This window comes from Nicotiana tabacum, chromosome 2 (assembly GCF_000715075.1).
Source record: "Nicotiana tabacum cultivar K326 chromosome 2, ASM71507v2, whole genome shotgun sequence".
In the NCBI taxonomy this organism is placed as follows: domain Eukaryota; kingdom Viridiplantae; phylum Streptophyta; class Magnoliopsida; order Solanales; family Solanaceae; genus Nicotiana; species Nicotiana tabacum.
This window is the reverse complement of record NC_134081.1, coordinates 76,635,683-76,659,942: the sequence shown is the minus strand read 5'-3', so window position 1 is coordinate 76,659,942 and position 24,260 is coordinate 76,635,683. Positions and strand designations below refer to the sequence as shown.

The following is a 24,260-nucleotide window of genomic DNA, read 5'->3' as shown; positions in this document are numbered from 1 at the left end:
TAGAATTGTATCTTTTGATAAATCAAAACAATAAACAAATCACATTGATCATAATAATTATATCAAAATTGGGAGTATAAGCTCATTCAATGAATTAGATAAATTTTTTATATATATTCAGTACAAAAACATCTTTTCTCTACTTGCTCCGTCCAATATACACTAAGTATACTAGCACAAGAAGTCGAAGTAAAACCACTCCCATAATCAAGATAAATTATACTATAATCTTGTGCTACAATCATCAAGATATTTTGCCCAATAATATTTTCGATTGTGAACATAGTTTATTAATTATGAGAACCGACAATTTACTCTTGTGTGCATGAGCTAAGAATCCATACACTAAATTGTCTATTAGATAACTAAAGGATACACATGTAACAAATGATCTATTTAAAATAATACTTTATTGAATTGCATAAATTAAATAAATAATTGTTCCATAAATCATAAAATATTATATTATGTCTAAAACCGCATGGTTAATAGTATATCCCAACAATTCGACGAATTAAGAAATCGCCCTCTTGATTTTCTGATATTGCTAAATCACCCTCTAACAGTTTTTTCTAACATTTTTACAGCAATAGCGGACGAAAATCAGCAGCTTTTTAATATCTGTACAGATCAAAGGATTAATATTTCGTTCTAAAACTGATCACAATGTTGATACGTCATACCTTACGAGTCCAACTGTTTTTGCCTTCAACTTTAATATTATTAATTTTTTAATTATAAAACCTGCTTTATGCAGTTTCAAAATATGGGAGTAATATTTTTTAAAGAAATTCAACAATGGACTTCCAAATTTAAACGTGTTGATGCTCATTCGTCATTCATTTTGGAACGGATAGAGTAACATTTTAAATTGGATAAAAATTCTAAAATTTTAATGAAATTTAAGCCCAAAATATATATAAAAAATGCAACCTCTCCATTTTAACTAATTAATTAGTAGAGGAGACAAACTATCCATTACTAGGTCAAGGTCTCGAAGATTAGCACATTTAACGCAGTGGTGTTCTCAAACTGACAGCCGACATGATCACTATTTTCTTAAATTATTTAGTGAAATCAAAGATTAAACAAATTAGGAGAGTAGGAGGATAGTCCTAAAATATCGTAAATGTAAAACATTTATATGGTCTAGCAGTTCTTTCTATTTGACAAGTTAATGGATAGATTTTATCCGTACTTTACTCATTAGTGGGTATTGAAAATAATATTTTAAGTAGGGTATATGTGTGGATAGATAACTTAAACGAATATTTTGCCAACAATAGCCTTAAATGACAACATTCCAACTAATGCAAATTGAAAAGGAAATTAGAATAAGAGACTTTCTTTTTACCTTGTATCTTCTTTTTGTACATGTATGAAGCATGCCATAAAATGATTTATTTTCTATTACCCCATTGTAGGGCGGCTCAACAGATCTCGGGGCCTAAGACGAAATTATATTCAGAGGCCCTTAATACCAGTATAATCTTACTAGTGGGATCTTGGGAGAGTAGTTTGTACACAGACCTTACCCCTACCCTGGAGTAGAGAGGCTATTTCCGATAGACCCTCGGCTCACTCCCTCCAAGAACTCTCCAACTTGCTCTTGGGGTGACTCGAACTCACAACCTCTTGGTTGGAAGTTGAGGATGCTCACCACTAGAACAACCCACTATTGTCAAATATACTAATTAATGAGGGAAGAAAATTATCATAATTTATAAATTTATTGTATAAAATAACCTCAATCAAATAACAAAAAATATATTGTAACACATTTTTATTCTAATTATTTATATAAATTATATAATATATAATAGTAACAATAATAATAAGAATTTAAAATAAATTTGGGGCTTCAAAATTTAGGGGCCTAAGGCGGCCTCAATTGCCAAAGCCTTAGAGCCGCCCCTGACCCCACAGAAAGCTAGATAGAGTAAAAAGAAACAGATAAAAGAGAAGGAATGGATCGTTTTGTGCCAACGAAGAGAATTCATAAGAATAAAAGTGGCAAAAACTCTTAAAATAGACGCATTTCATCACTTTAAATATCGGCAAATAAAAGGTAAGGTAGAGTAAAATAGACCAAAGGCCCTTAACTTTTGAAAAAGTTTAAAGGAAAAAGAAATAATTGTTCTAGCACTATTCAAGGTCCGACACTTTAATATTAACTTCACATAACCTCTTTTCGTTAATTTCAAGTAACAAAATAGTATTTCTCCCGTTAACTACACAAATGTCATGGCCCCATAAAACTTTGAAGATCACAAATTTCAAAAGTCTTTCTGTTTTTTCTTAAATTTTGTGCTGAGTCAAACTATCTCATTTAAATTAAAACAGAGAAAGTAATTAATTTTAGAGCTCCTTCACAGAAAATAAGATTTTAATGCATGTTAACTGCAACCAAACTTTTTAAGTGGACTATAAAGTTCTCTTTCTTTTTCTTTTTTTGGGTAAATGACTATAAAGCTCAGTTATACTAAACTACAAAATTTAAGTTTTCTTTTTTTGGTTTCCCACGTGTCTAGTACTTTTTTGGTGGCCATTTCATTTCAATTAAGACAAGAAACCTCAAGTTAAGAATGGATGTATTTATCATTTTACCACAATTGTGGCTGTTACGGTATTTAAGCTAAAGTTTAACTTTTATAGCTATGTCTAAATAAAATTTTATATTTATCCAAAAGAAAGCTACGCGTAACGGTTTATAATAGATGAATCAAAATTTGAATTATAAGACATGTTACTTACTATAACTAGTAATAGTAACTAGTAATGAAAAAAAGTTATTTACACTATTATTTAAGTATTTTGAATTAATCTTAGCATAACGATCACCTTCATGGAATTCCACATGCGTATTTGTATTTGTTTGTTTGTGAAGAAATGAGTGTAACTGAACCCGGATAATATGGTAATGCTATTATTCAGTTTCTTGGATACATTCACTTAATTAATGTGAGCGGTAAAGTATTTAACACCAATGGACTGATGAAGAGAACCACTTATTTTTATAAAAAAAGGAACATTGAGTTCTTAAAGGGTGTGTTTGGTACTAAGTAAAAAATATTTTCCGAAAAATATATTTTAATTTTTTCATATTTGATTGACTTAAATGTTTTGAAAAATATTTTATTTTTTGTATCAAAAAAAGGGTCAAAACTCTTTTTCAACCTTCTTCACCCTGTTTTATCATCTCCACCAACCCCCACCTACCCAACCCACCCCAAACCACCCCTACCTACCCACCCCAAGCCCCACCCCCCACCACACCACACCGCACCCCAACCTCGCCCACCACTCACGCTACATAGATTTATTATTAAGAGTATTTTCTTTCATGTTGTACTTTTTTTTAATTTCAACAAAATGAGTATATTCTTTTTCAACCTTCTCCAATCTCCACCATATTCTACATTCCACCACCCTACCACCAAACCACCCCTACCCCCACCACACCCCTACTCCCACACATCCTAAATAGAACTATTATTAAGAGTACTTTCTTTTCATATCGTAGATAGAGTACTTTTTTTTCTTTCAACAAAATGAGTATATTCTTTTTATGATGTAATAAAAGTATTTTCTTTCATTTCAACAAAACGAGTACTTTTTTCATGATGTAGAAAAGGTATTTTCTTTCATTCAACAAAATAAGTCATTTCTTTTCATGTCGTAGAAATGATACTTTCTTTTTCAACAAAATAAAATATTTTTTTAGTTATCGAGCTCAAATTTCAACATTGTTCTTGTGTGAAAAAGTAAAGTAACACATTAGTTCCTTTGGGTTAGTGTGAATTTTAAAAGGAATAATTAAATTCTTAAAGAAAATAGATTCGGGGGGTGGGGGGGGGGGGGGAGGTGTACAAAAACATGGGGATTTTGGGGAAGGTTAGTTGATGAGAGTAGCATAAAAAATTATTTTTACCAAACACTAAAAAATATTTTTATGAAAAAATTTCACCCACCAACCAAATAAGGAAAAATAAGTGATAAAAACATTCATTTTCCTGGAGAACATTTTCCTTTCATACCACACATACCCTAAATCTGCATATCTAGAAAGTTCTTCTAACTAACCAAACAAATACTTTACAATGTTCTCAAGTTTTTCTATGGGAAGAAGTTAATTATTACATTAGGTTAGGGGATTGGGGATGGGGAAGGAGATAATAGAAATCGAACTTACACTCGGTGATTGTGTGAAAAATTCTCCGCGATATTATGGTACTATAAGCTTTGGTCACTTGATTTAAGATAATGATATCACATTTAAGAGTATTATTTCAACCAATAAAATAGGTCTTTTAACACATTTAACCGGTCGGTCAAAAATATTCACAGTTAGTAATTAAATATATAAAAAATTATATATTGATTATGTTTAAAATATTATAAGCATATTATATATTAATATAAAAATAATATATATGTTTATCAGCTATTGTTTCTGGGATGGTTATACTGTGTTAAAATCCCAACAAAATATCTTTAAAAACTTATTTTCTCAAACCAAATTAATGTGTCATTTTTATTCTGCTTACTACTGAATATATAACCTTATAAAAGAACTTGCGCGTAAGTTACCATGACATTAGTAATACCAAAGCCAAAACAAAATTAAGTCTAAGGTTTCGATCCTACAAGAATCCTATGTTCTCCTTTACATATATCCATTTCAAAAGTGTTTAAAATTTCAAATTGAGAGGAATTTATAAATAAAAAAAGGTGAAAATCATCTACATCCCCTAACTTAAAAATTAAATTCATCCTTCAACTTTGAACAATTATTATTCTCCTTCTCTTATCAAAGTTGATTGATTAAAATAACTATTTTACCCACAATAAATTTTATTTTTTTAATTTCTTTCATATAATGATATCTTTTTATTTTAATCTATGTTATGGACTTACCTATAGACAAAGAAATATGTTTTGAGAAAAAGGTGAGAAGTAGTAATCAAGCATATAAGCTAATGACGTCTTATAATGAAATAAATAAGAAAAATAAAAAATATATAATTAATAATTTGCTCGTATCAATAATTTTGTTAATAGAAATCAAAACTCAATCTATTTACAAAATTGAGAATAAACAAGAATGCAGATTTTATAAAGCATGCAAATGCATGTAATAAAAAATTAATGGATGGAAATAGATGTAGATCTTATAATAAATTCCTAAAAGTTATTTATTTATACTTTATATGAATTTTATATTACAATAGAAAAATTCTATTAATAACAATCAAAATACAAGATCTATTTACAATAAAGAATAAGAGACAAAATGGAACTTAAGTCACGCACAGAATATACATTATATGCACTTAATGCACAAAGTATTAAAATAATAATAATAAGTTACAGTAGATTTTATAATAAATTCATAATATAATTGTTCTATTTATAATGTTAATGAACTTAAATTTAAGTATAATAGAAGATATAATATTAGTTAAATTCTGAATAAAATACAAACATTAAACAAAATTTGATAATATAATATAAAATTTTGATAATATAAAAGAGTATTACATATATGGGAAATCAAAAATATCAAGGATAAAATAGATATTGCATAGAATGAACAGAGGAGGATGACAATTGTTCAAAGTCTTGATATTTAAAAAGAACTCGAGGATGTTCATAATTTTTACCCATTAAAAATTTCCAAAAACCTGAACAAGAAACAACCATTTAGATCGGTAACTTTTTTCGTATATATACAAGATTTTAAATTTATTTACCCGATTTTGTTTAAATTTTCATATTTACAGTAAATAACGAAAGTTTTTTACAAAATATATACAAATTCGGTTAAAATCTATAATTTATCTACAACATAAATACACATTTTTTGTACAGAATCCGATCAAAAGCTACAATTTACATACAATTTATATACAACTTATATACAATTATGTAAGTTGTAGATATTTTGTATACCATTTCTACATTCGACATACAAAATATATACAATTTGTTCATGTCTTCTTTTTCGAGTTTCAATATGAAATTTCAACCAAAATCACCTCGAATCTTCACCAAATTATCTCAAATTTGAGATATAAACTCCAACGGATATTCCCAATCATTTGCAACAACACCCAAACCAAACAAAAAATAATTTCATAAAATTCCATTTTCGAATTCAAAGCTTTGAAGCTTTTTAATGGCTGTCAATGAAGTTTTTAATGGATTAACATAGTTTCCAATTCAATCTACTCGCTTCTAATTAATACTATTTTGTTTATTCATTCCAAAAAGCTAAAAGAATAATAACTAAAATGATTCTCTTCATCAAAGCTAATTTCTTTCTTATTTACTTTCTCGTTTTCATAGGACCTGACGCAAGGACTTTGCTAGGTGCTAATCTTCTCTCTTTTTTCACTTAACATTAGTTTTATTTCTTCAGTTAATCCACATGAAGATATTAGTATAATAATACTGATAGAGAATGAGAGACAGAGAGAGAGAGATCGAAAAGAAAGAGCGAAGAGGGAATTCCCTATTCAATTCATAATATCATGGGATATTCATTAATATTAATTTGTATATAATTGATAAATTGTATGTCAACTTGTAATTAAGTTAGAAATCCCAAATATATATATATGCACTAATATTTACATCAAATTATAGTAATATAAGTAATTTGGGATTACATTATAGTTATTAATTATTATCAGTTTATTTGATTACCTGACAAACTAATGTGATACAATAACAATTAGTAAGACTTTATTCCAAACAAGTTAAAATCACTATTAAAATCCTCAGTAATTATGTTAATCCATATATATACACCAAGGGCTCGTTTGGTACGAGAGATAATGAATAATTAATCTCGAGATAAAATTTAAGAAGAGTTTATTCTATGTTTGGTTGAAAGAAAATTGCAGTATAATTAATCCCGAAATTAAATATTTCGGGATTGTAGTATTTTTTATCCCTATAAAAAAGTGAAATAATTAATCTCGAAATAATTTAATCCTAGGTTAACTTCTTTACCACCAAACTACCCATAAAGTATAATGTACATATAACAATTTAGCAATATTAATATATGTGAGGTACGTGTAAAAACACATATTATACACATCAAGTGGTAGCCCTTTCTGTAATTTTAAGGTTCGTACTTGGTCAATAAATTTGCAGTCACTTGAGATCTCACTAGCCCCAATAAACTCCCTTTATTTCCACTTCACTGAATTAGTGAATATCACCCTCTCTCTCTCTCTCTCTCTCTCTCTTTCTCACAGTCCACTTCTTCACTCCAACACACAGTCGCCGGAATTCTTCTCTCTTGCAACAATAACATGCAGCTTTTGTCGTCGGCCGCTGCGGCCGCGGTGGGTTTCTCTCTTGCCCTTCTCCTTTGTGCCACTGAAGCACACAACATCACCCGCATTCTAGCCAAACATCCACAATTCTCCACTTTCAACCACTACTTAACAACAACACACCTCGCCTACGAAATCAACCGCCGTCAAACCATCACCATCTGCGCCGTCGATAATGCCGGCATGTCAGATCTACTCTCCAAGCACCTTTCCATTTACGCCATGAAAAACGTGCTCTCATTTCACGTGCTTCTCGATTACTTCGGCGCCAAAAAGCTTCACCAGATCACTAACGGCACTGCACTTGCTGCCACTATGTTCCAAGCCACCGGCTCCGCTTCCGGTTCTTCCGGCTTTGTCAATATCACTAACTTAAAAGGAGGGAAAGTCGTTTTTAGCCCCGCCGATTACGATGGCCCTCCTCCCGCCAAATTTGTTAAATCCGTTGAGGAGATTCCTTATAACATCTCCGTTATCCAAATAAGTACGATTTTGCCCTCAGCCGAAGCTGAAGCTCCGACTCCAGGACCAAGTCAGATGAATCTCACTTCGCTAATGTCTGCTCACGGCTGCAAAGTTTTTGCTGAGACGCTTTTAGCTTCTCCTGCTGAAAAGACTTTTGAGGACAATGTTGATGGCGGATTAACGATATTTTGCCCTGGAGATGACGCAATGAAGAATTTTTCACCTAAGTTTAAGAATTTAACCGCTGAAGGTAAACAGTCGCTGCTCGAGTATCACGGAGTTCCTATTTATCAATCGATATCGAGTTTGAAATCTAATAACGGCGTTATGAACACGTTAGCTACAGACGGCGCTAAGAAGTACGATTTTACCGTTCAAAATGACGGCGAAGATGTTACACTGAAGACGAAGGTTGTGACTGCGAAGATCACGGGGACTTTGGTTGATGAACAGCCGCTGGCGATATTTTCGCTTGATAAGGTGTTATTACCAAAGGAATTATTCAAGGCTGCTCCTACTCCGGCGCCGGCGCCGTCACCGGAGGCTGACGCTGAATCTCCTAAGCACTCTAAGGATAAACACAAGTCGCCGCCGGCACCTGAGTCTTCCGCTGATTCACCGGCGGATTCTCCGGCGGATGGTCCTGGTGATGATTCTGCCGATTCGACCGCAGATGATAACGGTGCTGTTAGGTGCAAAGCCGGAGCATCGCTTACCGCCGTTTTCAGTATATGGTTTGCCTTCAAATTATTGATGTGAGTTTTATTTTTATTTCCATAGGTCTTTGAAAAAAAACAATGTCTGTTTTTCCTTAGGTTTTAATTGTTGAACTCTAGGGGCTTTTAATTAATTGTGAAATAAGTGGATTTGTAACGGTAGCAGTGTAAGTTTCTATATTGTCTAACAGGCTTTATGGTGCTTTTGCTTTTTCTTTTTTTGCTTTTGTACTAAGTTTTTAGACCCATTTTCTTCTTTGTTAGTGTGTCTTTGATTTTCTCTGTTAAGTGTTAAGTTGATTCAGAGATGGAATTGATTCTGTAATATGAGTCCTTGTTTGCGTGTTAACCATTAATTATGAATTTATGATCAGCTTTTCATATAATTCCGTTGCCATCTTACTCTATGTCATAAATTTAAATTTTTCTTTCGCTGTTATGCATTATTCCGAAGTGGCTTTACTCAATTTGTTTGGGAGATTTTGTCTCAATTCAAGAACATGACTATTGAATCTATTCAGGTACATATTGAACCGTTGTAAGTTGTAAAATATTACTCCTATTTATTTTCTTTTCTAGATTGCTTATCACATTTAAACAATAACTAAAAATTTACTCTGCACTTAGTATTCGTATCAAATCATTAGATACACTATATATGTTTATATATAGGTTTCTATCACTTAATTATGAGTAATTAATATATATTTTCACTTTATTTAAATCACTTAACCATAGTAACTTGATAAGATTTGATAAAAACACACAAATTTTTACTTACCTACAATAACCCGTAAACTAAGTTTTAGTTGATTGACAGCTACATTAACAAATCGAGGAATTCTAAATTCGTTATTGGCATTGGGGTTGCGGAAACTGAAAGAGATGAATTTTATTGCTACCATGATTTTGTGGAGTACTTTTTAATTGGCTCACTGATCTCTAGATTTCAAACTCAAATTTGAGATTCCTTCTAGAAATGGTCATTGAAATTGGAGCATCGACTCACTTGTCCAGAGAAATTCTGGCCTTTCAATGTTTGACCGTGGAATTAGCAGTTGGGTTAGGCACCGTTTGAAGCCCTGTTAGGGACTGACTTTTGATAAAGTTGGTAAGGCCCACTAACTGGAAAATGCAGTACTAATAACTGATCGACCTTTTCTTGAAAATGAGTGCTATATATTGTTCCTGCATCTCTCCACTTTTCAGTTTCAATCTAGAAATACAAAACTTCCTGTGATAAGACACCTTTTTAATGAGCTTTATGTAGCAACAAATCTTAATTAGTTGAGTTGATGGATTCTAAATACAAATGGCTATACCAACAAAAAGGACAGTGTTATACTGCCCTTGGATTCATCTTCACTTCAATATAGTAACTTTATTAGTCCAAAATAATGGTAAAGCTCGAAATAAGATCAACTCATCTAATAGTACTTTCTAAATAATTATAGTGCCATCTACAACAACAAAAAATCAACTCATCTAATAGTACTTTCTAAATAACTATAGTGTCATCTAAAAAGCCTAATTATTAACTGCTGATTAAAGAAAATCAGCCCTGAGGAGTCAACAAGCAATATTCCGAGACTCAAAATAAGGTCACCAAGTTCAATATTCAGTTAACAGGTTTTGTGACCAACACTGTCTCTTGCTTGCAGAAGTAGATCCCACTGAGGACCAGGCTACAGCAGCATTTAGAATGGCCTCCTACTCCCCTATCACAGTATTTATGCCTAACAGTTCAAAGTTGGATATGTATTTACTCTTCAATCGGTTCTCTTTAGTGTACATACTTATAAAGCAGTGGAATGATTGACTTTCGGATTCCCCAATGTTGGCTCTCCAAAATTTCATGAATCATTACAGATTCATCACCTCATCTTAAGTTGCTTTTGTTTTACGTTGCATTAGAAAAATGGAAATAGTAAAAGGAATCATTTATGTCCAAAACTAATCCCCCCGCGCACGAACCCCGGCGATAACAGCTAAAACACAAAATTGGCTCCAAAAATAAGAAAAATTCTAATTTGCAAAATTGTTGTCTGAAGTGAAAACACAAAGGATAACCTAAGGGTGAAAACTAACGACTGTAACTTTGAAAGAACTACCCAAAAACATTTGTCAGAAAATGCTTTAAAAAAAATCCAAAGAACATTTTGAAGAGACTGCCTAAGGCCACTGAGCCACTCTCTATCTTAAATCACATTATTTGTTAGAAATACACCGTCTTTGATAGTGTAATCATTATCCTTAAGGAATTTAAGCCTCCCACGTCGTTGTTGCAGCGATGGTAACACAATTCCTCCAGGAATTTACCAAGACAACGAAATTCGAATAGTAGCAATTAATCCGAATTTTCACAAGAACAAACTTTGTGAGTTGCAAAAATAATAGAAAGAGAGAGGAAGAAATAATTCTGTAGTTGTTGATGTATATAGTTTTTGGAGAGACAACAGGTATTTGTAATACCTCTAGGAGCTGTTGGAATCAACGGGCACCTTTAAATTTAAAATAGAACTATTGAAACGTTTTGAATAATTAATAAAGACTTTTTAATTAAATAAAAGAAATAATAGGTGACTAAAATTAAATTAAAATATAGCCACAATTGGTTTCCCTCCAAATATCCCTCAAATTATTCAAACCAAATAAGACTAGAAGTGTTTAAAAGCACCTCTACCTTTCTCTATTTTTCTAACGAGGGACAAGCTTCCTTCTCTCAAATGCTAACCCATAAACTCTAACTAATCCAACATTATTATAAACAAAATAGTAGCATTATAAAACCTTTTCATAAATTAGCACCTCATCAGGATTCCTTTAGTTGTTTCCTTCCGTTCAGTGTAGTCAATACAGCTACACACTCGGGATAAAAATACAATTACACTCCTCCAACAAAGTACTTGCTCCATAGGTAAGGATTTTACATGAGAAATTACTAATTAGATGAACAAAGAATAAGAAACGAAGCAAGCAAATTGGAAGAAGTATGCCTTCTGTGGTTCATTGGATACACTACGTAAAATGAGGCATACAAGACTTGGAAAATACATTTTATTTCGGTGTACGAGCAATCGATACGACTACTATAAAACATCAATTATAGGATAACAGAAGATCTATGCTATCACTTATCCTACTTCTTAGTTTGGGAACTACTAGTATTAGAATGAAATGAGACCTGAATAGAGCGGTGTAGATAAAAGTGAGTCATACCGTTAATCTGGCATATGTGATTGCCCCACTCTGTTTCTTCATAGATGAATTACAGAGTTTTACTGGACCAGACCATCTTCATTGAAATAAAGGTAACTCGTAGGATCATCAAAATAAGATTTAATCGGTACAGGAGTAAACCCCAGGTAACCCCCTTCTGCCTTTGCCAAGCACAGATCTTTGATGTATTTGAAAATGCCATGTTTCAGAACAAAAGGTTGAGCACCATACACTTCTAGTGACATCCACTGCAACGCAGTAATATCGCATAACATTTGCTAAATAGGATTTGAGAATACTGTAACAAATCCGTAAAACAAACTAGAAATACCTGAACTGCCTCAATTTCTAAATCTTGCTTTTGTAAGTTAAACGTAAGAGGGTGCATCATGCAAATGAAGAATAAGTCCGACTTTCCAAAGAATGACTTGTGCATCTGCCTGTCAACAGAAATGTCATGACCCCAACATATTCTACGTTCTGAAAAATTAATAAATTTTACACCAATCCTTGAGATACTCCTCCTAGTCAATAAGTCCATTTAATCAAACATGAATCCTCCAATGCATTTTAAAGTTACGCCTTATAGAACTTTAAAAAGATTAAAACTTCTGAACTTTTCTTTTCAAAAGGTAGTTAACTATCTTTTGATTTTCACCGTGGTAAGGTGGTTAACCTAGGTAAACTAAACAAGATAGTCAATATGGAGGAGAGGCAATAGTATCTTGCAAAATTTGTCTGCACAGGCACGGCTTTTCATTTTCTTCACACATAATATATCATGATGAGTAAACCCACAACCTTGTGAAACAAACAGCCAAGGTATATCACATTAAACTTGAATCAATTCCGTTCTTTTGCCAGTGCCAACGGGTTAGCCACTAAATGAAAAAATGACATACATACTTGGTCAAATAATCAACGAAATGCACAAATTTCCTACCTGAATGCAAGCACTTCTAGAAATTCAGTATCAATCTGCACCAAAAGAAACCCAGATAATCTCAGAGAAACAATAACGGTTAAATGTACGGCAGAAAACTTAGATGCATTGATTGATTGATTCATTATGTAGCATTTTAGGTCAACTTTGACTGTTGAATGTTTTACTGTTGTATATAGTATATACTTACTCCTGTTTCTTCTTTTACTTCCCTTATTGCAGCTTCAAATAAATCCTCACCCTGCAGGACAAAAGCTTAAAACAGTTTAAAACTTCAAGTTGATATATGACTTGTATTTAAAGCTGACTTTAGCTTCAACATTGAGCATACCTCTTCAACAACACCAGTAGGGATCTTCCAAATCCCCGTTCCCTTCATTCTGCCACTACTTTCTTGGACAACAAGCAGCTGAAAACAAGAGTTTGCAGTTAAGAGAATGGATGACGAACCTACGAAATAATTACCTCCAATATGCTTAAGCATAGTGGTCCAAGACAAGAGGGATGTTTCTAATGATAAAGATATGCTTTGTTCACGGAGAGTTACCACAGAGGGCCAATACATCTAGTTAGACATAGAGATATATGCAAAATAGGTTAGTGGACTTACCAAATATGATGCTAAATAGCTCTTACTTTTTTTACATGATATTTAGTGGCAAGTGCATTCACAATCACTCTCCTTTGACTAAGAACGGTAAGATGCTAGCAGAGAATCAAGATTTGACAAATAGGAAATGAAGTGTCCAAATTGTCTGTATGCATGAAGTGACACTAACGCAGAACGCCAGCTCTATCACAACGGGCAGACTTTAAAGATCAGATCATCTTCAAAAGCAATTTGATGCATCAGGACTATGATATACCATTTTAGGTAACATAAGTCTGACATTCAAGGAGGGAAATATCGTATTGAGAATTAGAACAGATACAGATTAAGTGAAGTATCATGTCCATGTGGATAACTACTAGAAGAGAATTTATAGCTGATTTTAATTACCTCTCTTTTCTCATTCAAGACGACAGCCCCAATACCTACTCGATGTGAGGCATTTGCAGGGATTGTATTCCCAGTTTCAGGAATCCAATACACAAGCATCAGGTAATGAGGTTCTGCATGGTGGTACCAAAACCCTTCCTGCATCCAATGTTAAGAATAAGATCAGCATGATTGAACAGATAAGATATTATTTCTCAACCCAAAGGATGATATAAGCGGCAGCTTTGACTTTTGAGTTTGTGAAAACAAGGTTGGTAAATACTTTACTGCTGTAGATTTCAAAGAATAAAATTAAGCAATTCCAATTTGGATCAAGAAGACATTGTTTCATTATACTATGGCTTGGGTTTCACTGCAACTTCATTTGTTCGAAACAAACATTTGAAAATTGCATATTCTATGACACATTGAAGTAGCTTAGCTGGAATTCCATGTACTTCATTTATCAAGATGAACTATAACATCAAAATCAAGTTGATGATAAAATTCATGGGCGTTCCAGTGGACATTATGCGCTTGTTACACAACAAAAAGTAAGAATACATTACCTTAACTGCAGGTTCAACCAGATTTGCAAGTTGAATGGGCATTTTAATCCACACGCCCTTTTTCCCCTGCAAAATAATAAATGTCAAAGCAGTAGAAAAGAATTGAAAGAGAAAAAGGGAAGCAAAGTCAACCATATATATATTACACAAGTATTCCAGCACAGTGCTCTCATTGACTGTATTATCACGTATAAACAGAAAAATAATGCAAATAGTTGCTCCTAATAAGAGTAACAAGATCAATATACCTGCAGCTTCCATTGATGTAACGAACTTCTAAGCATGTTATGAAAGATATTTGGGTCCATAGGCTCCTCTAGTTCTACTATAACACCTCCATGGTCATCATTTACCGCCGGAAGCAACTGTACCTTTTTAACACCATTTTGAACTAACATTTGCTCCATAAGATCTCAATTTAGTCACAAGTTCTGCAGCCAAATTTTTCATTTAATCACCTGGTAAACACAACAGGATAGAAATGCAAATAAACTCGCATGCCCATATGACTTGTGCTAACAATTTTGCGCAAAGCTAATTGAAAGTGATAATTAATTAGCAAAAGCAAGAACTAAAGCTCCTGCCGGTCCTGCGTGCAGTGAAACTTACACATTTCATGATGCTTAAAACCGTTACAACTAGGACTATACTGTTGAATTGAATTATGTGAATCGCCTCGTTTAATATCATAAAATTTTAGAGAAGGCATACTTTATTCATGCCTGCAACACACCTCTCAGGTGCGGACGTGATTTCTTTTTTTCTTTTTCTTTTTTGTAATGGACGATGGTGAAATTCCAACCCGAAGAATCTGGCATTTTGAGTAGGTGACACTATTCAACAAAATAATTTAGCAGCAAACAAAAATTTTAACAGGTGCTTTCTGAAGCATAAAAAAATAGTACATAGTTAGAAAAGAGAAGGTAGAGTTATAATTTGCGAAATGATTGGTAAAATTGTTCAAAACCTCTTAAATGAATAAAAGTAACAGTGTCCGTCTCTACCAAATCAAATATACTTCCAGATATTTTTTTAAAAAAAAAATAAATGACACACTGATAAATTTGAAGAGTACCTTCAAAATGGAAGCTGAAAAAATTGGGAAGAATGGAGAGTTTTGCTACTGATATGAAGTAAATGTAATGCTACTACGAAGTTGAAGAGGGAGGAATTTAAATAGACAGGTGCCTACCCATGCGTAATGATGGCCTTCCCACCGACCACCGCGCCTCTCAGTTAGTTGATTGCGTCATCTGGGTCCCGTTTCCAAAAGCCGCCAGCACAAAACGTGGTCGGAGTTTATATGCAATAAAACGGGACCCACCCGCTTTTCCGGGTTAAACCCATGGGCCAGACAATTATGTGGGTGGGGTGGGGTGATTTGCACAAATAGGATGATACTTCAGTACCACTCTTAATTTTTACATCTCTCTTAGCCTATATTCACAACTTAAAATTTATTAAGTATTCATTATGTCATTTGAGACTTGTGTGCAAAATTTGGGTTCACTCCGAGTTGATTTAATATGTTTCGGTGCGAGTTTTGGAAGTTGAAAGTTCAAAGTTCATTAATTTTTGATTCGAGGTACGATTCGTCGTTTCGCTGTTGTTATGCGTGATTTGAGGCCTCGAGTAGGTTCGCGTTATGTTATTGGACTAGTTGGTATATTCGGACGGGGTCCCGAGTGGTTCGGAAGAGTTTCGGACGAGGTTCGAATCGTTGGGATCAATTTTGGCCAAGGCTACTGGTGGCAAGATCTGGTGTTATCGCACCTGCGGCTAGTTTTGCGCAGGTGCGATGGTCGCAGAAGCGACAAAGGAGTCGCAGAAGCGAGGTGAGAGTTGGGTGAGGAAGATCGCAGATATTGGATTTGACTTGTTCGAGGTAAGTAACACTTTTAAACTTGGTGCTGAGGGTATGAAACCCTGAATTACGTACTATGCGATTGATGTTGAGGTGACGCGCATGCTAGGTAACGGGCGTGTGGGCGTGCACCGTGTAAGTTGTGATTTAATCAATTCCGTAGAACTGTGTAGCTATCTTATCTGAATATTTTTACTGTACTCTATGTGTTAAAGCACTTGAGCTGTAATTTACGCTAAAAATCACGTCTAGGCTATATGCTGGTACTATTAGGACCCACAATGGTCGTTCTTGGTTGTTGAATTATTTGCTTAATTGCAGTTATGTACTTAGTCGCATTCATCATTTCATATCATATCTCAGTCTTTGTTATTGTATTTTGTCACATCTCATATCATTGATTTGGGCTGCTTAGCATGAGTGTTGTGAGCTCGAGAGACTGGAGAGATTGATGATTGAGTGAGGCCGAGGGCCTATTGTGAGGTTATTGATACTATAGCACGTGAGTTGTCCGTGTGGATCCTTGTATTGGTACTATAGCACGTGAGTTATCCGTGCAACACATGAATTGTCTGTGCGAATTTAGATATTGATACTATGGCACGTAAGTTGTCTGTGCGAATTCATACCATGATTGGCTCATTATAGCGCTTGGGCTGAAGGAGCCCTTCCGGAGTCTGCACACCCACAGTGAGCGCAGGTACCTATTGAGTACGAGTGCGAGTGCCGAGCGCAAGTGCCGAGCGATTGGGAGGATTGAGTGACTGTGAGGACTGAGTGACTGGGAGGACTGAGTGGATTGATACTCTGAGAGTATGCATATGGTTATTCACTATGTTGTATTGCATTCGACATGCACACTTGACATACAAGCATAGAGATGTATTTTTTTTCACATGCTGTACGGTATCACGTCATTTATGACTTCTCATATACATGGACATGTAGGCATAAAGATGTATTTTTCCTCATGCCATTTGATGATGAAACATTTACTTGTTGAAAGGTTTTGGAAAGAAAAGTCATGATTTTACAAACTTACTCATATTTTGGTGCTTTCGGTAAGAGATTTGGGTTTTTCACTGTGATACTTGAAAAATATGCCTATTTTTCGGAACTATGAACGAGTTGAACATTATATCTCTGAGTTATTTCCTATTCCACTTTTATTATATTGTTATGAACTGTTATTGGCTATTGGTGTTGGATCTGACCTTTGTCCCAGTTCGTCACTACTTTCAACCTAAGGTTAGGTTTGTTACTTATTGAGTACATGTGGTCGGTTATACTCATACTACACTTCTGCACCTTGTGTGTAGATGTTGGATGCTGATGTTACTTTTTTCTATGGGCGCTGGATTTGAAGATGTACCCGCATTTCGGTTATAGCTGCCTCTTATTCATGGTAGATCTAGACTTACGAAAGATCTGTTCATGTATATTTTAAATAGATGATGTACTTTATTTCATACCACCTTTGTAAATTCTAAATTTTAGTGACTCATAATTTGTACTACCAGTCCTTGGGGAATGTATAAGATGCAAATATTTTCTTTACTTAATTGTCTTATTAAATTTCATTGGAATTGGATAGTTGTTAATTAGCTTACCTAGCGGGTTGGGTTAGGTGCCATCACAACTAGTTAGATTTTGGGTCGTGACAAGTTGGTATCAGAGCTGTAGGTTCATAAGTTCTACAAGTCATGAGCAAGTGTCTAGTAGAGTCTTGCGGATCGGTATGATGACGTCCATACCTATCTTCGAGAGGCTACAAGGCATTTAGGATAAACTTTCCATCTTTCTTTCCTTATCGTGCGACATTGATTCAGCTTCAAGCGTATCTTTTTGAATCCCTTCCATGCATTCGTATGTGCATGTGAGCACTCGGTATCAGTTGTACATCGACGACTTATGATTCCATGGATGAGGTGCGAGATGTGATTTTGGCGTACTAATGATAGGCCAGTCTGGAGGACTTGGGGCCAGGTTTTGACCGTAGCTTGAGCATGGGGGTTTCAGTTATGTGAGCATGTGCTTTTGGACTTATAAGTCTGGTAGTGTCCCTATTAATGGAATTTGTGGCTCGATGAGTGGTTGGTTGACTATATGATGAGTATGATATGACTGCAGGATGTGTTCAGATGGTTTGAATGTGACGAGAAGAGTTTGCTTGGGATGTGAGAAGGACTATTGGGTACTTGATTTTCGTCTTGATGTGACGTATAGTCTCGAGTTATGAGTGTGTTGAAAGATTTTTCATGATTGTTTAATTGTGGAACGAAATAGATTTTCATTTCTTGTTGTGAGTTCAGACTCAGGAAGATTAAGTGATGGCGTAGTAATCGTGGCTGTGAAAGGGTATAGCAAGATGCCAATTTGAGGCTAAGCAGGTGGATTATCTCTTACGGAGTAATCTGCGGAGGTGTGATACTTATGATGTTGTGTGGAGAGTTTCTTTTCTACCAGCGGGGTATTTGTGTTGAGATTTGAATTTGAATTTGGTTGAGAAAGTTGACTTTATCGTCATGTGGATGTCTACGAGCTTAGTAGATGATTGGCAAAATACATAAGTTACCCCCTAAACTATGGACTAAATCCCTATTACACACTTTTTACGGATGAAAATTATCTTACACACTCAACCTTTCTAAATTGTGCCTAAGACACCACTTTTTACAGCTGGCACGGGCGTGTTTTACACTTAAAAGAGGCAAGTGAATGTAAAAAATTTGGGTCAAAACTATGCCACATGTCCAGCCTTTTTTATTTTCTTATTTCCCATTATTTTTTACACCATTTTACCCACCCCCTTCCACATTTCATTCTCTTCGTCTAAAAAGAAGAAATAGGAAAGAAATCAGCCATTAACAGTCTCCGGTCTTCATTAATGCCACCATACAAAGACCACTACAGAACTTTACACCGCAGCTCTTTCATTTTCAAAATTCTATTTTTTGTCTCAACACTAAACCACTATCACGGTATCTCCCACCCTAGAATCCTTTACCCCCAATCCCCAAATTAAATCCCTAGTCGTGACACACTAAAATGGGAGTCTAGTAGAGGTCAGGTTTTCGTTTATGGCTCCGCAACTCTCACCTTAATTGTTTTCTGGCCGAAATCCATTGCCAATTCTCAATATTTGCTCTGCAAATCTAAAGAAATCTTCTGTCTCTACAGTATATATACACAAGATCTCAAGCTAGGGTAATTACAAAAACTCAATTAAAAATCTGGAAAAATGATCAATGATAGTGAAGGTTTGGCAGATTTCCAATTAAAAATTTTCGATGTTCTCTTTAGTTCGAGCGAAAAAATTCAGCTAGTTATTTTCTCTATTTTCTGGTGGCCGGATTTTTTTACTGGTCTATGGTAATTTATGTTTAGTTATGGAAGAACGACGTGAAATTTAATGGTGGTTATGGAGGTTTAACAGGGTAGAAATAAAAAGATTTTAGTTTTGTTTGCGGTGGAGAAAGATAAGGTAGGTGGAGAAGAAAGAGAAAAGATGAGGGACAAAATATAACAATAAAAAGTAAATGAGAATAGCCACAGTCACTTTTTAATTCGTTGTTTTGCCATGTTAGCAACACGTGACATTTTTAACTAAGTATTTTATTTTTTCTTGAGTTATGACACATGTCACGACTTTATTGGTGCGTGATATCACACATATGTTAAAAAATTGGTCAACAAAAAAGTGATGCGTCTTAGGTACACTTTAGAAAGGTTGAGTGTATAAGATAATTTTCGTCCGTAAAAAATGTGTAACAGGGATTTGGTCCATAGTTTAGAGGATAACTTATGTATTTTGCATAGATGATTTGAGGTACTATATGGTTTGTGCTATGTGAGCATATGAAGGATTTAGTTGAATTTCCTTGCGGTATTATGGTAATAATAGAGCATGGGTATTGCGAATTATCGAGTATTTTGATCTATGGCTTTGAGCCAAGTGGGGGAGTCTGCTATCGAAGATTTGATTGCATGGTTGCGTGTTGTATTGGTTTTGGTCTGAGGCATACTTGTGGATCGGTTATGACTTGCAGAGGTTGATATCGAGGATGAACCGAGTAAGATTACTTCTGGATATGGGTTGTATTACACTTTATGTGTATATGGGAATTATGGGATGATTGAGTTGTTATTCGTGAAAGATGTAGTGCGCATGGAGTAGGAAATTGCTCGGTTGTTGAAAGGGGTGGATTACTTCTTTAGGTGTTGTTGTGCTAATGCGGCACAGGTCGTTCGGCCCGTCTGGTCGGTGCAATTGAGATTTGAGCATAGTGGATGACTCTCGAGAAGATTTTAATGGATTCAAGATTTATATGTAGCAATTGAGAATTTTGCATATTTGTATATGTGTTAGAATCTGAGATTTAAGTTGGATGATGTCGAGACTTGTGGCACATCTATATCATTATGGATTTACATTTCGGTATCAGGAAGGTGGAGAAAAATGGCTCCAGATTTACAGAAGGTCTCTTCAGAGTGGGTATCTCGGTTGTGGTACCTTTGGGGTACTTAAGAGGGAATTCAACGGCTTATAGGCCTTAGGGCGGTGTGGTTCTATGCTAGAGTTCATGGGGTGAGTTTTGGCTAAGGATCGTGGTATTCTAGCAAGGAGAAGTGTCAGTTTAAGGGAAATTCGGAGAGAACTCGGAGAAATAGGATAGCTTGGTAGTAGGTTGGATCAACAAGGTAATAGATATGATAGGTTCTTTGGGTACTTATGATGTGGTGAGGCTCTACAGGTGTTTTGGTATCAACACTCTTGGGTTTGGCGACCTCTGTGGCTTGGTTGAGTTAGAGAGACTCAGTTATGATGGTTTGGTTATGGGCAAATGGGTTTCGAAGAGTTCTCGATGGTTTCTATCATGGCTTGAGATGGATTTTTCCTACTGGCGCGAGAAACATGTTGCGTATTGAGATTTTCTCCTGGATGAGATCAAATTGAAGGTTTCTGACTGATCAGGTATGTATTCTGCTTGTGAATTAGGGTTAGTTACGAGATTCTTGTACTCTTCACATGATGGCATGATTGATGCGGTGTGTCGTGTGGGATTAAGATTTGCATGTGCAAGGTCACAGTCCAATTTTGAAGGGAAGGTCATAAATTCTTATGCAACATGGATGGTTTCAGATGACTAGGTGAATGGTATCACTACTTGGTATTGCCTGATAAGGGTGTGCATTTCAGAAGGCGCATTGTGTTTTATCTTGCGGATGCTTCATTGGTATTGCAGTACTCTCCTGGTTGATCAACTGCCAATATTCGGATTTTTGCTATGTGGCACGGGAGAATTATTGAAGTATCCCTCATGGGATGATCGTGTATGAGAGATGTGTTAGACATTCGGGAAGTGGAGTTGGGATCATAAATGGTGATTCGTGTGTTCTATGGATTTGGAGACCGGGAATTTTCATAAGCAGATTATTTCATGGTTGTGGACTGTGAAGATATAGCCAAAGCTAGCCAGATGATGGTATGTATTATGATTCAGTCATTGTGGACTTTCGAAGTGTTATTTATCTATTGTGGGTGGCCAGAGTTGATTTGGGGTCCATTAGTAGGCCCAATAAGGATGTGTGTTCTGCACCGGGTCAGATTGGTTGACTCCATACTGCCATTGTGAGGGATGTGCCATTCAGTTAGTGTTGATCTTATTCATGTTCTGATATATTCTATGAGTTACCCTTCTATGCTACGAGGGGTTGTGATTCGTTGGTTATATGCACACATGGTGCGGTTCTATTGGGGTCTTATAGTAGAATTTAAGCGAGATGAGTATTTGGGTGATGCATGATTGATTGCGCATTGGTTATGTTCTTTCAGGTTGTGTGGCATTGTGTCATTTGCTTCTCCGTGGTTATGGTCATGCACATTGGGTACTTGATGTCGAGTTGCGCGTGGTTATTGATTTTGAGCAGAGTGGCTTGAGGTATTTCATATGGACTAGTGTTTGGATGGGGTCACGCATTGCACCGGAGTTATGTTGAGATATGATCCTTTATGTTAGATTCGTGTGTTATGGTTCTACGGTGTGTAATGGTTTTTTTATTAGTATTGCGTTGTGGTGGTACTTGTTGAACTTGCGGAGCGGTTCTCTCGTTTGAGTCATTTTCCATGTTTGGGTACATTTGAATTGTTGCGTATTGGTGCAAGGATTGCACGGTTTGTGGCTCTGGGTATTATTGGTGTGGCATGTCAGTAGAGTAGCTAGTATTTGATAAGATGAGGTCGTCGGATCTAGGAGGGGTGCTATCGGATTTGATTGCGGTATATTTGGAAGGATAATATCGGAAGTCGTCTTAGAAATTGGTTATAGTTCTTGTCGAAGGGGAGGGAGCTCCATGGTTTGTTGATATGATGAGTAGTTATGAGTTGTTGTGTGTTTATTTCATCATCGGCGGTGTACGAAGATTTTAAAGCGGGGTTTTGTTCGATAAGAGGCTTATTACAGGTATTAGGTTGTTCTAAGCAGCTACTGTGATCGGGAGTTATTGCTATGATTATTGGAGTTATGTGGTATATCATGTGATTGTGCCTTAGGTTATGATTATGGCTTGATACAGCTTGTTCAGACTTATACAGTGCGTAAATGCGAGATTCAGATCTTATAGGAAATTCTCTGCATAAGTAATTTAATACTATTCTCATCTTCGTATGCAAATGATATTTTATTGGCTAAGAATTTTAAGATATTAGTAAGACTTATTATATAGCTAAGAGTGAAATAGAATATTAAAAAAAATAATTAAATAGATGGAAAAAATTATAACGACCCGACCGGTCGTTTTGAGCATTTGCACTTTGCTCGGTGGTTTGAGGGCATGACTAGCTCTGTATGATGTATTATGACTTATGTAAATCGTCGGTTTTGATTTTTGAGGTTATTCAGAATCGATTTGAAAGAATGAATTTCATGGTTTAAGCTTTAAGTTGGAAGAGTTGGCCAAGTTTGATTTTTAGTAAATTTGACCCCGGAATGGAGTTTTGATGGTTCCGTTAGATCCGGATGGTGATTTTGGACTCGGGTGTATGCCCGAATTTGCATTTGGATATTGATATTTCTAGAAAGTTTCGGCGCTAATTGGCGAAAGTTAGAAATTTGAAAGTTTGGAAAGTTTATAAGTTTGTCCGGAAGTTGACTTTGTGGATATCGGATTCGGATTGTGGTTCCGGGAATTTGAATATCTTCGTTATGTCATTTGGGACTTGTGTGCAAAATTTGGGTTCATTCCGGGTTGATTTAATATGTTTCGGCGCGAGTTTTGGAAGTTGAAAGTTCATTAACTTTTGATTCGAGGTGCGATTCGTCATTTCGCTGTTGTTATGCGTGATTTGAGGCCTCAAGTAGGTTCGCATTATGTTATTGGACTAGTTGGTATATTCGGACGAGGTTCCGAGTGGTTCGGAAGAGTTTCAGACGAGGTTCAGATCGTTGGGATCAATTTTGGCTAAGGTTGCTGGTGGCAGGATCTAGTGTGATCGAACCTGCGTCTGGTTTTGGGTAGGTGCGATGGTCACAGAAGAGACAAAGGAGTCGCAGAAGCGAGGTGAGATATGGGTGAGGAAGGTCGCAGAAGCGGAGATTTGGGCGCATGTGCGGATGCGCAGGTGCGAAGGGATGGAGCGCAAAAGCGAGGTCTTGCGCAGGTGCGGATGATGGCTCGCACCTGCGATGTCGCAGAAGCGGAATATGGTTCCGCAGGTGCGATGGGTATGTGCTTAGTGTATTTTCGCAAAAACGGATGTCTTGTTGCAGAAGCAGCTCTTTTATCGCATATATACGTAAAGGTCTGGGCAAAATAGTATTAAATCGAGGTTTTTGGTTCTTTTATCATATTTTGAGATTTGGGGCTCGGATTGAGGCGATATTTGAAGAAATTTCCATCATGTGGATTGGGGTAAGTGTTCTACACCCGGTTTTGATTATATTTCGCGAATCTATCTTCATTTTTGACAATTGGTTGATGAATTTTAAAGAGGAAATTGGGGGATTTTGTCTAAAATTTTATAAAGTGAATTTTTGAGTTTTGAACATCGATTCGGAGTCGGATTTGAGTGAAACTAGTATGGTTGGACTCGTAATTGAATGAGTTGTCGGATTTTATAAGTTTCATCGAGTTCCAAGGTGCGGTCCCGGGTTGGA

The 24,260-nt window shown here is 35.5% G+C and overlaps 2 protein-coding genes across 3 annotated transcripts; one reads left to right on the top strand and one right to left on the bottom strand.

Moving 5' to 3' along the window:
• Nucleotides 1-6,978: 6,978 nt before the first annotated feature.
• LOC107806676 (fasciclin-like arabinogalactan protein 1) lies at nt 6,979-8,876 on the top strand. The gene has a single exon (XM_016630877.2). The coding sequence runs from the start codon at nt 7,326-7,328 to the stop codon at nt 8,571-8,573; it is 1,248 nt and encodes a 415-aa protein (XP_016486363.1). The 5' UTR covers nt 6,979-7,325; the 3' UTR covers nt 8,574-8,876.
• A 259-nt stretch (nt 8,877-9,135) lies between these two features.
• On the bottom strand, nt 9,136-15,422 carry LOC107806677 (nudix hydrolase 10-like). Of its 2 annotated transcripts, none has more exons than XM_016630879.2 (9): nt 15,316-15,422; nt 14,489-14,698; nt 14,241-14,306; nt 13,693-13,830; nt 13,024-13,101; nt 12,883-12,933; nt 12,693-12,727; nt 12,081-12,189; nt 9,136-11,997 (listed from the first exon to the last, which is right to left on the bottom strand). In XM_016630879.2, the coding sequence occupies exons 2-9, from the start codon at nt 14,645-14,647 to the stop codon at nt 11,809-11,811; spliced, it is 825 nt and encodes a 274-aa protein (XP_016486365.2). In that variant the 5' UTR covers nt 14,648-14,698; nt 15,316-15,422; the 3' UTR covers nt 9,136-11,808. The 2 variants fall into 2 exon arrangements, with proteins under 2 accessions (XP_016486365.2, XP_016486364.2); XM_016630878.2 differs by having other exon boundaries at nt 14,489-14,671; nt 15,316-15,402.
• Between the last annotated feature and the right edge of the window lie 8,838 nt (nt 15,423-24,260).

What these genes read in the sequence shown, in the direction of transcription:
- LOC107806676 (XM_016630877.2), top strand. Translation starts at nt 7,326, where the DNA reads ATGCAGCTTTTGTCGTCGGCCGCTGCGGCCGCGGTGGGTTTCTCTCTT.
- LOC107806677 (XM_016630879.2), bottom strand. Translation starts at nt 14,647, where the DNA reads ATGGAGCAAATGTTAGTTCAAAATGGTGTTAAAAAGGTACAGTTGCTT. An exon ending in TGGTTGAACCTGCAGTTAAG is followed by an intron (nt 13,831 to 14,240) that starts GTAATGTATTCT and finishes CATTGGATGCAG; the next exon opens with GAAGGGTTTTGGTACCACCA. An exon ending in TAGAAATTGAGGCAGTTCAG is followed by an intron (nt 11,998 to 12,080) that starts GTATTTCTAGTT and finishes ACTGCGTTGCAG; the next exon opens with TGGATGTCACTAGAAGTGTA.